This window comes from Chaetodon auriga, chromosome 14, assembly GCF_051107435.1.
Source record: "Chaetodon auriga isolate fChaAug3 chromosome 14, fChaAug3.hap1, whole genome shotgun sequence".
NCBI classification, from domain to species: Eukaryota; Metazoa; Chordata; class Actinopteri; order Chaetodontiformes; family Chaetodontidae; genus Chaetodon; species Chaetodon auriga.
In genome coordinates this window covers 20,726,735-20,739,814 of record NC_135087.1, presented here as the reverse complement: position 1 = coordinate 20,739,814, position 13,080 = coordinate 20,726,735, and the positions used below count along the sequence as shown (strand labels likewise).

Sequence of the window (13,080 nt, the reverse complement as noted above, 5' to 3'; positions counted from 1 at the left end):
CAGTGGAGAGTATGTTCCTGAGGCCAGGCCGCATAGCTCCAGCCGAGCTCGCTCCTTTGTGTTAGGGAACAAATAAACATAATTTAGCAAAGTGCCATCTGGTATAGTTCTTTAATCTGGGTTCCAGGCAAGTGGCCCCCTTTTTTTTTTTCAGGATGCTTTGGCCTCACCATGACAACTAGCAACCAGGCCACAGGAAGTGGGTCAACCAAAGCTAGTACAAAGAATAAGGAAGGTTTCCACAGCAGCGAGGAAGTGCTATGTTATATACTGTACCCTGTAAGCCAAACCATCACGTAGACCCGCAGTGTTCCTCGTGGTATATGATTCCTGTCAGGTGGAGTTTTTCCAGAGATGTTCTCACTTGTAATGATCAAATACAATACTTACTCCAATCAGAGCTCCTGCAAAAGGACATTGGGTGGAACAGAAAACTATGGTGTGTTTCCAGTTTTATTACAAGCTCAAAGAAGCAAAAACCAGGGTTCCTTTAAATGTGACCTAATTAAACCACCATAAAGGTTTGTGCCTGCATTGTGATAGCAATAGGGACTGTTCAGAAAGCAGCACCGTTGAAGCTGGTTGAGGTCTGTGGGTTCTGCACAGCAGCCAGCACGTTGTTTCTGGAAACAAATCATTTCCGTCCAATACTTTCTGGCCAAGTAACAGCTGTACTTTTTAACACTAATTAGTAAACATGCTAACAGGCTAAACTAAGATTGTGAATATGGTAAACCTATTAGCACTGTCACTGCAAGCAACTGCAATATGCTGATGATAAATGAGCTTGAAGCACAGGTGTGCCTCAATACACTAGAGCGAGAAGTCTGCGTCTGCTGACTGAGAGTTTAGTCATTTAATGATACTTTTGACGAAGTAGGCGAGTACATTTTGTGTCACACAGTAGGAATGTGGTTGTACAAGTAGCTATAAACTCCACTCTTGCATCCTCCTATGAGATGCTTCAATGAAGCTGTAACATACAGCCACCTCATCGTCTTCCAGTAAGACAGAGGCTTCATATTATCAAATGCAGAGCTGCTCAGCTGAAACAGTGCCTGCTCAGACGCCATCTAACTCTTGAACGTTGGTTAGGCCATCTTACATTGCAAGGACTTTAAATTTTATCACAGTTGCCTCTGGAGGTGGTCTAAGATATACACAGTGGCTTGCTCTTTTGCTTCTGCTCCTTTCATCGTAAATTTCACAGATCAAATATAACCGTTAATGGCAGATCCATGACACCCAAAATGTGAAGCGTGGGCCAACGCCTTTTCCCCCAAAAGGATCAAAGGAGTGAAATGTGCTGATGCAGCCTGTTCGCTGAGATTCAGGCCAACCCAGGAAAGCATAAAAGATGTTCCAGTGAAAATACGATCACTTGGTCTCCACACTGCCGAGCAAACCAACTCTGGGCAACTCAAACTTGAAAGAAGAAGAAATGATGAGTCAGCAGAGAGCCAGATTAAACAACTCTCCCCTCATCACTCCAGAGCTGACAAGTGGGCAAGTTGGCCTGTTGCATGGTCAGACGCTGATTTCATCATAACAGCTTGCTGATATGATTTGTAATCGGGCTGACTTAATCAGGCTGAATCATTTTTTAATTTCATGCAGTGTTTAGATACACAAATGACACATATTTGAACATTTTGTTACATTCAGAAATCTGATGTTACCGCACCTCAAATATAGTGATTTGTATTCAAACTGACTCTTGTACAAAGACAGGTGTATGTACACAGACACAAAATAAATTCAGGGCACTGTCACAGAAAGCTTTCCCAGGCTGTTGAAGATGTGGCCCAGATGTGTCAGCAGCAGCGCTCCGCCAGACAACAAAAAACAGAGGGTTCTTCTCCCTGATCCACCACAGTGAGCAGGTCAACAAGTTGACAATAGTGAGTGCAGTGAAAATACATTTTAGGACCGTTTTATCATCTCTGCTCTTTGACTTTGTAAAGTAGTTTGTAAGTACAAATAATAATGATTCTAATAAACTTTATTTGTATATCGCTTTTCACACCATAGAAATTGCTATACAGAGTCAATACAAAAAGAATAAATGCATAAAATACATCCAGTCAAGATGTAAACTACATAATGTAAAACACAGAACATAAGAACACACATAAAACACTGTGCAGCCTGTAATAAAAACTCGTAATGAGGAGGGCCGTGGGAACAGTTTGAAGGGTGCTGCCTGAGGAGCTCAGGCCTGTACTGGAATGATGCTGGAAGTGTGGAGATATTCTGACCTTCAGATTCAAGGCACACAATCATTTATAGAAGTGTTAATTTTCATTTGCAGTCACATAGTTCCTCCTAAGTGGCAGTATGTCCCTGTTGCATGGTGGAGGGATGCTGTGCATGGGTCCATGGGTCTTTGTTTAATAAGACTGAGAGTCTACAGCCACACTGATGGCTATGTGAGGATGTACTGTACTGTAGCACAGTAGTGCTTTGAGCTAAATGCTAAAGTCAGCATGCTAACATACTCACAGCTACCAAGAGGCCTTTTTCACAGCAGACATTTTGACTTGTTACCAAAAAAAAAAAAAAAAAGCACGCTAATAGCTTGTGTTTCTGTTCAAGTTTCGCAGTAAGCAATGACAGTGAGACTGTGAGACAGCATGCACAGAATCAGAATCCTCAAGCAGCATGCCAGCATTTGCAAAGCACAGCTGAGGCTGATAATGTCATTAGTTTTGCATTGTGCAAATTAAATGAAATGATTTCCCAAGTTATTACAATTCATCCTGAGGGGGAGATTGGTGTTTGTGCCAAAATCCAAATGGCTGGTCCATTCAATAGTTATCAAGGCACCAAAAATTCATCCTCTCTGGGAAATTAATGTCTGAATAAGATGCTGTGGCAGTGAATCTACGTAGATGTAGAGACATTTCACTAGAAACCAGAAATGTATATAACAACCTCACGTTGGCTATAGAGGAGAAGACAGGACCTTCATCCCCTATGGATCATAAATGTTTGTACAAAATCTCATAAGAAATGTGTCACATACACACCTTTAAAAGATTTTATAGTAGAAGAATCTGTGGCAGTTTTGGGTGGAGGCCTGGGGGTCAGTGCCCCTGTGGCTAACCCGCGAAAATGTAGTGGAGATAAGGCAGATACAAACTAAATTGAAACGGCACAACAGAGAGAGCAAGCGACAGAATGAATGTGAGGAGCTGGGTGGAGATGTGACAACTTTGCTCAATCCAAGACACTCGAGCTACAGCAAACTGTAGGCAGGTATCGCTCTGTAATAAAAGCTGCTGAGTCATTTTGCTAACTCCATAGCTCTGTTCTACCTGGGCATAGTGTACATAGTACACTATGTTTCTGTGTTTATTATTATCCCATAAATGCCAAAGACAGTGGCCACTGTTCAACTAAAGGCTTGCTTTAACAAGGCAGAGGGAATGCAGGAATGTTTCCTTTATTGTTGCTGGTGAACCTTTTATAAATTCCAGCATTGTGCAATGCGATATAATTCAAATAGTGTCTTTTTAAAAACTCTTAAGATTTCTTTCTGTAATTTCTGTACGTACATGGTCCAGAGAGCAAGGACATGCATCTAAACATACAGTACCTGGACAAGATGTCCAGAAGGCAGGGGTTGTGTGTGAATGGACCGACCATGGTTGAGCTCAGACTAAACTTTCAATTTACTATTTTAAGGTGTTGCGGTAACATGCCAGACACTACAGCAGGACCTACAGTACAAACCACCCATTATCTGTCTATTTTATGAAAATACATTTAACTCCATTCCTTCCTTGGAATACCTTTGTTTGACGCATTGCATCCCCTGCTTCTTTTAGGCCAAGCTGCACTGACGTAACAAAACCGACCTCGGGTTTGTGTCTAAATTGAGAGACTGCAATACAGTTCGCAGAGATGCTCTTCCTCTCTGTGGCTGGCTGGTCATGGATCAGCGGCTGTGCGGTGCACTTGTTTTAAGTCTACCCAGCTGTCTGGGTGGAGTCTGTCATCAGAGCTTTAAATTGATTAAGCTGCCTGTGTGTCACATGCTGCTGGGGGCTCGCCCCTTCAAAGTCACTCTGTCTAATCTGAGATGACAAATAGATCAGTCAGAGTCAGAATAGTAAAGAAACACCACAGGTACCATCTGCTTGAATGGGCCAGGAGCCATGCAGAGAAACAGTAAGATTTCCGGTCTCATAAGTAGCTGTCTGGGCCAGCCGAAAATACTCAGGTATATTGAGGTCAAGCCTTCATGGATTTTGTTCTGTTAACGTCTTATGAAGTGTAAACAGCTCCAGTCCTTGACCTCAGACCCCACAGCTATTTGAATTCATGCGTTCAGAATAATGAATGACTCAGTTGCTTCTATTGGTGACAAGTTCATGCAGAGTATCTATGTGAAAACACGGTTATGATCATGTAACTACTTGGCACCTTTTATAGGCTGTGTTTACTGTCATATGATAATTAATAGATGCTTACGGAATGCTGGTCTTAGCTCAATAAATGCAAACATTTCAAACTCGATGTTTGACCAAAACATTGCGTGAATGGGAAACACTGTGTTACTTCCACAAATGAAATATCTTCAAAAATCCACATTTAGTGATCTAAACCAGTGGCTCCCAACCAGGGGATCAGGACCACAATGAGATACTGCAATAGGAAAATAAGAAAACCAAATTCTTCTACATCCAGTTACGTTACTCCCACAAGCTTTTATCTAACCCGTCCTTTTTCCTTGTGTAACTGCATGGTTATAAATCCTCCTCAAAAAAGTATTGAAATAAAGGGAGAAGTCTTGTGATGAGGGATTGCAGGCAGATGTTTTGCATTAAGGGGTCACAGAGAACAGGCTAAAGCAGTGTTCTGCTGGGAATATGCAACAGACAGCTGTGACATGCTTAGTTATGATCGGTGTTGCACACCATTAGAAACAGTACATATTACAGTGAAATACAAAAAAATTAAACACATTTCATCATCTCAACTCGCTGATGGTGTAATCTGATATAATCTTTTCATTGCTAGTACATCGAGCAAACGCACACTTTGAATGGCATACAGACAAAATATGATGATATGTGCTGTACATGCTCATAGCACTAATATACAGCACAGTATATACACAGTATGCTTGCGGCATGAACAGGTAAGTCATTTCAGTCTAGGTGAAGAAGACAACATCAGATCTGGCTTTTTAAACAGAGACACAGACCAGACACTGAGCAGATAACCACTGTTGTGCAAAAAGGGAGATTCTAACTTTGTACCCCATGATGCCACAAGCTGATCTTTGGTGTTGGGACATTGTTTAGGAGATCTCACTTGAGTGGTGTTATTTGCTCCAAATGAGGTAGAGTACAGTTGAGTCTCTTGCAAAATGTGAGGGAAAGTTGTGGTACGTTTCATCTGATTATTGTCACAAGGCATATTATGCACACAGAGCTGGTCAGCACAGGATCACAAGCTGATGAAACAATAAAACTGACATTTCATCGTGCAAAAAAAGTGAAGAGAAATTCAAAAGCAGTGACACACATGACACACAGTCCCCAAGGCCCGTACACTGCACTATCTTGTGGGTGGCCAATAACAATCATCATCCTTGTCTTTTGTGAGGCCTTGAAAATGTGGGGGTTAGGTCACAATGGTCCACAGAAATGATTACAGAAAGTCCACACAGAGTGAGAGATAGACATTACAAAAGGAGGGTGAAGGAGAGGGTAGAAAGACAGACATTTGGTGGAAGAGGGACAAAAACAGAAACAAAAGGAAATGATGAGAAACAATGTAACCCGGACTTGCTGCATAATACGTTGTGTTTTGTGATCTTGTGATTTTGAACAAGCCGATAAACATCTGTTGAAAATGAATTAGCCCGCAAGTGTGGGCCCACTTCCTGCCCGACAAGCATGGTTCTGTGATGGAGGTGAGGCCTGCTCGAAGAAGTTCAGATTCAGGGCAGGACTGGAAGGAAAACTGAAGTGTATGAAAGTGATGATGTCATCATACAATGTTGCCACTTAACCTCATTCTAACTTTTTGACCATTTCAAAAAGGGCTGCGCTTTTTATTTTTTGATAATCAAACCGCTTGGAAACAATTACTTCATTCACCAACCGCGCAGAAAATTTGAATGGAAACCCTGTTGTGCGAAGAGTAGAATGCCATCTTGATTGTGCCCTCAAGACCTGGAAAAGATATTAAGTAAAGCCCACAGATATATGGCCTTCATGGAGCCCTAAGGTTTCCTGTTAGTGTCCTGGAACCATTGCCTGTGCAACATTTCCACATGTACTGTTGGGTCACACTAACCAAATTCTTCATTTTTCTCCATTTGGTAATGTCTGCTTGCAAACCAAATGTCTATGAAAGCAACCTTTGAACTAATTAGACTGTGCAGTCAGGGGGAAATGTCTTGGGGACAGGAATTTTAGGGTTCTCTGAAAAAGAATTTTGCCGCTAATTAGAGATTTTTTAAGAATCCTGCAGACCATTTTCAATGGCTGACAGTATATAGATATAGTAAGGATATAGATATGATAAAATGCACCACTTCCTTGCTAATACTCATGACTCCATTAATTGCATATCTGCATCTGTACATCTTTCCAGAGCTGTTGTGACATACCTGTCACAGCTGTATTGCCACCTTGCCATCTCTGAGTCATCTTTTGATCTCCCTTAATCTCATCAGACAGGTCAAGAACTCCAAGAGAGACAGAGCAGACGGCCGTCAAGGCAGGTCACATCACTGAGAGGTTGCAGGCAGTCAGAGCCAGCAGCCTGCTGCCGTGTGAGTGGGCATATCTGGGATGAACACGAAGGCAGTGCAGGTTTCTTCCATCGCAGCTGGCCATGGGGAACCTGTACTGATCATCACCTGTGCCTGTAGTGCATCATCATGATGTCAGGTAGACTTAATCTGTGAATTATTACTTTTTTAACTGATAGGTTTCTCCATAAAATGGAAATGGCCAGTATGATTTCTCACTGCTTGTTTTATTGAAACAGTCAAAACTCCAAAGATATTTAATTTACAATAAAGAAATTGCCACATTGGAGAATCTGGGACCAGAGATTATTTGGCATTTCCTTAAAAATGTACTGAAACATGTACGTAAAAATTAGTTGATTAATTTTAACTCCTACAATTTATTATGACACGTTTCTCATGAGCCCTGCAGCCTGGCAAGGACTGCCTGAGCACACAGTCCCAGCTGAGATACCTGAGGGCAAACTTCTTTCATGGAGGCTCCACATTCCTGTGAGGGCTACCAAACCAGCTACCTGGCAAGACCAGTTTTTTTTTTTTTTTTTTTAAATACCTAAAAAGGCCTGTTTGGTTTGCTTTGTTTGTGCCATCTTTTGTGATTTTGTGTGTGCGGTACTTGTCTAGCGGTCCCTTTCCCACCACGTGGATGAAATGACAAGGCCAAACCGGTTCATACGTGGATGGGAGGCCGGTTTCAGCTGGCTGCGTTGCCACAGTAACGAGCTCTCTATAAATACTGTCGGGCTCCTTTACGGCTTCCACTCTGTTTCAGTCTTGTGAGAGAGGCGTAACCTCCAGCAGCGGACTTCATTGTGAAGCGAACTGCTTTTTTTTAATCCCAGGATCCTGGTCTAATGGACAAACTCTTTGTAAATGCTTTTTAAGGTAAGGAAGGACTTTTCGAACTCGTTTTACTAAGAACGTCACACTTAAACTTTGCTAAATTCTTATAAACTAAGGTTAGCAAACGTTAGCTAGCAGGCTGATTCTGCTATGCCGGCTTTAAAATGACAATGAAAAGGGGAGTCACCAGGTAGGAAATTCCTGCTATTTCACCGGAACATCAATTTAATTCTAAATTCAATCGCTCCAGAGCGTATCTTACTTTAAAGTTAGCACGTTACGTGACCGGTGTGTGAGACGGCTAGTTAACGTTAGCTAGCGATTAGCTATTCTCGTGTTAAAACTTGCCTACAAACCGCCATAACGTTTGCTTGTGTTGACAACTTTTCTGGGCCACAGACTTTGGTGAGTTGACGTTTTGCTGAAGAAGTTGTAGAGCTGGCTGTATAAACGGGGACAAACCACTGTAATGGTAACTTAAAAATTGAATCGCCTCATGGCATGAAGAGCTCTAAACGGAACCGGCATATTGACGTGTGCGTCATGTCTTAGTCACTGATTGGTCCATTTTAATACCATTGCCGTAAGTTAAAGGCGGGTCTTCTTTTTAATTGGATTAAATGTGCACTGGGCGGGCCTTCAACGCTTCGGCCTTTCTATGACGGTTTCTGTGCAGATGGTGTCAAGTTGTCATGTCATTATAAAACTGAACGCTATCAGAAACTGGATGTGTATGTCTTGCGCATGCCTCAAGTCATGGAGTTTTAAGTTGATTACAATGGTTTTCATAGAATAATCCTTAACTTTGTGTTTAAATAAATGAAAACATATATATTTCCGAATGCATAATAGTTCCGAAATTTATGTTGTAAGTTTAATTTATATATTTAGTTTGTTCTTGAGCTTCAAGTACATTAAAAACGAGTCTGTAGATAATTCTGTTACTTATTTGCTGACTCAGCCTTTACTCCTGAGGAAATTCCGTTTTTCATGTTAAAATACTGTCAACTGCTCTTGTTTGTAGAATCCTCGCTCTAGGAAAACGCACACTGGCTACTCAGCAGGCCCTGGCCTTGAGTCTTATTTGAAAGGATTCAACTTCACTGGTGAGCCACCTTGGCTTCTCTGCACCTGAGTTACAGCAACACTAAATTCCATCTCTTTCATATTCAAGTAAGTGTCTCATTGTCTCTTGTTTCTAACTTGATTCAATACCACATTGTCGTTTTATACAGATAATACTGTATCACAATTGTCATTCAGTCACTTGCACTGTGGAATTCTTTCCCTTGAATGGAGAATAAAATGCACTTCAGTAGTCAAGGACACAAAAGATACTGTTCTCAAGGCTGAATGCAGTCTCAATATGTCCTTCCCTCCCTCTTACAGTTTACTAGTGACCAATCAAAAGGACTTCTATTGACCATGAACACTGCCACTCCCGCTGAGTTTGAATTCTCTTTCCTGGAGGAGGGTTTCTCTGCCCGAGATACTGTTGAGCAGAAGATCAATGAGTCATCCATGACAGTAAGTGACCTGTTGAGACATTGTTTAGTGAATACACAGATGAGCCCATTTGTTATGTACTTAATGTCACCAGGGTGCAACTGAATGCAAGCTGCTCAACTGTAATCCTACACTATGTCTTTGTCAGTTTTATTATTACACACAGTGTTGTTTATTATTTGCAGGGTATCATGTACTATTCTATATTGGGAAATGTTTTTGTTACAGGACTGCTTTTATTCAACTCGTATGTCTCTTTTCCCATCCACTCTATCACAGGATGACAGGGATGCCTTCTATGTCTGTGACTTGGGAGATGTGCTAAAGAAGCATCTGCGCTGGGTCAGGGCCCTGCCTCGCATCACTCCTTTCTATGCTGTCAAATGCAACGACAGCCGGGCTGTCGTGACGACGTTAGCATCCCTGGGAACTGGCTTTGACTGTGCAAGCAAGGTGCATGTTGGAAATTTCCCTAGCCCTGGATGTTCTCAGAATAGCACAATACAAAGCTCCCTTGATGGCTAGCTGAAATTGCATTGGCAGCTCGTGTTTTTAAATTAGCACTTTTTTTTGCTGACTGTTGCATTGTCCCTCTCTAGACTGAGATTCAGCTGGTTCAGTCTCTGGGAGTGGATCCAAGTAGAATCATCTATGCCAACCCCTGCAAGCAAGTTTCTCAGATCAAGTATGCCTCTGCCCATGGGGTCCAGATGATGACCTTTGATAGCGAGGTGGAGCTCATGAAAGTGGCCCGCTGTCATGACAATGCCAAGTGAGATGCTTTTCCATCCATAATATGAAGGCTTTAGTGGTATTTTGATTTATCTGCCTTTTCTCCATTTTTGCTCTTTTCACTAACTCTGTTTCTGCTTTGTGCCCAGGCTGGTGCTGCGTATTGCCACAGATGACTCAAAGGCAGTGTGTCGCCTGAGTGTGAAATTTGGGGCCCCACTCAAAGCTTGTCGAGGCCTCCTGGAGCGGGCTAAAGAGCTGGGACTGGATGTGATCGGTGTGAGCTTCCATGTTGGCAGTGGCTGCACTGATGCTGAGACCTACACCCAGGCTATCGCTGATGCACGCTGTGTCTTTGATATGGGGGTGAGTTGAGATAAACGGCATATGCAACTGTGACATGCAGGTTTTCACCCAGCAAAGTAAACTTAGACTCTTAATTTTGTGACCTCTAGGATGAGCTGGGCTTCAACATGGACCTTTTGGACATTGGAGGTGGTTTCCCTGGTTCAGACGATGCTGAACTCCAGTTTGAAGAGGTATAATGCAACTCTATGTCGACTTTATGTGATGTTTTGTAGACTAAACATTATATCTTTTGGACTTTTTAACGTATATATTTTTGACTGATACTTACCTGTGGACTCTTCCTCTCATTCTTTGCTAGATCACAGCAGTAATTAATCCAGCACTGGACAAGTATTTCCCTGTTGACACTGGTATTAAGATCATTGCTGAGCCAGGGCGCTTTTATGTGGCCTCTGCTTACACACTGGTTGTCAACATCATTGCCAAGAAGGTCATCATGGACGACGAGTCTGCCTCTGACGGTAACAGCCTTAATTTAGAAAAAATGTTATGATTTAGAAAAATAGTTTATTCTGAAAGCAGATTTGAAACATTTCTCAGTAACAAGATAATTATGCTTCCTTCAGAGGAAGACGAAGGGACCAATGATAGGACTCTGATGTACTATGTCAACGATGGAGTGTATGGATCCTTCAACTGTATACTCTATGACCATGCTCACTGTTTGCCAACACTACATAAGGTAAGTGAAATTCAAGGATTGAAATAACAAAGTTTCTCATCAAATGAGTCAGTGGAAGGTGAAGTAAATGGCAATGTTAACCTGTGTGTCTGTGTGTGTCCGCTCTTAACACTAATAGAAGCCAAAGCCAGACGAGGTCTTTTACCCCTGCAGTATCTGGGGTCCCACATGTGATGGCCTCGATCGCATTGTTGAGCAGTGTAACCTGCCTGACCTGCAGGTGGGTGACTGGCTGGTCTTTGAGAACATGGGTGCCTACACCGTGGCTGCCTCCTCCACCTTTAACGGCTTCCAAAGACCTGACATACACTATGTCATGTCCCGCCTCGCCTGGTGAGTAAGCGTCACAGAAGCCCAAAGTGGTAGTTTGCAATGGATCACTTTCTCAAAGTCTGACAATGAGGAAATTTTTCAGTTTAAGTGCATCTTGCGTTCTTTGACAATCTAACTTCTGTCTGCATTGTCTTCTTCAGGCAACATGTGCAGCAGATCTGTTCGCAGGGCATTCCCTCTCCAGCAGAGGGATCTAGCCTGTTTGAAGTGCCAGCCTGCTGTGGTCGAGAGAGCAGCTTGGAGGTGTCCACTAAGCCCTGCCATGCCCATGTGGTTTAAACACATGCGATACATCACAGCGATGTTCTAGCATCCTTTTTTGTTTATTAATTATTTGAGAAGGTGCTATTTGTCTTGTTTTTTTCCCCTCCCTCTTCCCCAAATGTACATGAAATTTCAAGGCCAGTTACTTGACAGGAGAATGAGAGGGACATGTTGCACAAATTTCTGCGTTCTGTATGGAAGCTGGGGATCAACCCTCAATGAAATGAGGCTGAATCACACTCTGAGTGTCTTTGTGTGTTCCAGGAAGTGTGACAGGGCAACTCTGTACATGAACTTGTTGCTGCAGTCTTCCTGCACTAATTTTGGGGGATGACTGTAAGGTTTACTGTAGTACATGAAGAACCTATTTACTGAACTGGAATAGTGTAGGGAGATAAACTGTTGCTTTGCAAAATAAATCACAAAACTACTTCATTGGTTTCCCATCACCATATGATTCACAGCACTGTAGCAGTAGTCCAAGAGGTGAAGGGTTACGAGTGCTATTAACTTAATATCCAAAAGCCCACTAGCAGATTGCTTCTAGCTCAGGCAATCACCAGCGCTAACTGACCTGCAAAAGGTAAAGGGGGTTAGTTTGCTATTAAACTGTCCATTCAAAGCCCTGGTAACAGCTGAAGTCACATCCCTAGCTAGAAACTCGCAAAGAGGTGGTTGGAAGGGTGATTTAATTCTCAAAAAATGGCTGCTATGTTTATATTTTCCATGATCTCCACTTCTGTACAGAACCTGTTGAGTGTTACGCCTCAAAATGTTTTTCTTAAACTTGCATTCATAATGTAGCTTCATGACTGATTCTGGCCACAGCCAGTCTTCCCCATACAAAATCTGAATATGTATAGGTGCACAGAAACAGAAAAGGCATGCACCACATTGTGCATGTCAGAACTCTACATCATTTGCCTCTGTGCTGGTTATGGCAGCGCCATTTGAAACAACTGCTCAGACAGTAATATAGATACATGCACGAAACAGACATTTCAGGTACCCCTGTAGCGTGTGAGCCTTGTGCTTGTCCGGGTCACAGTTGCTGCAGGTGCCACCAAAAATCGACCTTCAAGATTAACACGTAAAACACAGGGACTCAAGAAGCAGATTGCACCTCTCCTCTTCTCCTCCTTATTTTATCTTTTAGTTTTTGTAACTTGTAGAAGGCAAGAAGTGTATTCATGATATTAATAAGAAGCCGTGCTTAACCATACATTTGAAATGGATACGAAAGAGACGGGATTGCAAATTCGTAATGCTTTCCTATGGAAACTTTGAAGTTTTGTATTTTTTTAATAAATAAAACATTAGGTGCAGAGCCGAATTATGGATGTTGTGTTTTTAATGTTGTTCCATAGGGCATGTGTAGCAGTAACCCTCAGAGAGCCATTCACAGGACGTTTCCAGAGTCCCATCTAGTGTTTACAGAAGGAAATGGTTGAAGCCAGATGTTGCCACAGTGTGACATTCTCAATTTCACATACAGTTGTATAACAGCTGAAAAGGAAAAAAAGCATCTGTGTTACAGATGCTTTTTTTCTTCCTTTCACGGTTCTCTGCTTTTCCACTC

General features: G+C 42.2%; 1 protein-coding gene across 1 annotated transcript; it reads left to right on the top strand.

Moving 5' to 3' along the window:
* The first annotated feature begins 7,532 nt into the window (after nucleotides 1–7,532).
* odc1 (ornithine decarboxylase 1) lies at nucleotides 7,533–12,834 on the top strand. Its single transcript, XM_076749435.1, has 11 exons — nucleotides 7,533–7,657; nucleotides 8,640–8,788; nucleotides 9,005–9,142; nucleotides 9,401–9,574; nucleotides 9,721–9,893; nucleotides 10,003–10,219; nucleotides 10,309–10,392; nucleotides 10,521–10,683; nucleotides 10,789–10,904; nucleotides 11,023–11,237; nucleotides 11,378–12,834. The coding sequence occupies exons 3-11, from the start codon at nucleotides 9,041–9,043 to the stop codon at nucleotides 11,514–11,516; spliced, it is 1,383 nt and encodes a 460-aa protein (XP_076605550.1). The 5' UTR covers nucleotides 7,533–7,657; nucleotides 8,640–8,788; nucleotides 9,005–9,040; the 3' UTR covers nucleotides 11,517–12,834.
* The last annotated feature ends 246 nt before the right edge of the window (nucleotides 12,835–13,080 follow it).

Excerpts from the sequence above, each read along its gene's own strand:
- odc1 (XM_076749435.1), top strand. The coding sequence starts at position 9,041 with ATGAACACTGCCACTCCCGCTGAGTTTGAATTCTCTTTCCTGGAGGAG. Across the intron at positions 10,393-10,520 it reads CTGAACTCCAGTTTGAAGAG|ATCACAGCAGTAATTAATCC; the intron begins GTATAATGCAAC and ends ATTCTTTGCTAG. Across the intron at positions 10,684-10,788 it reads CGACGAGTCTGCCTCTGACG|AGGAAGACGAAGGGACCAAT; the intron begins GTAACAGCCTTA and ends TGCTTCCTTCAG.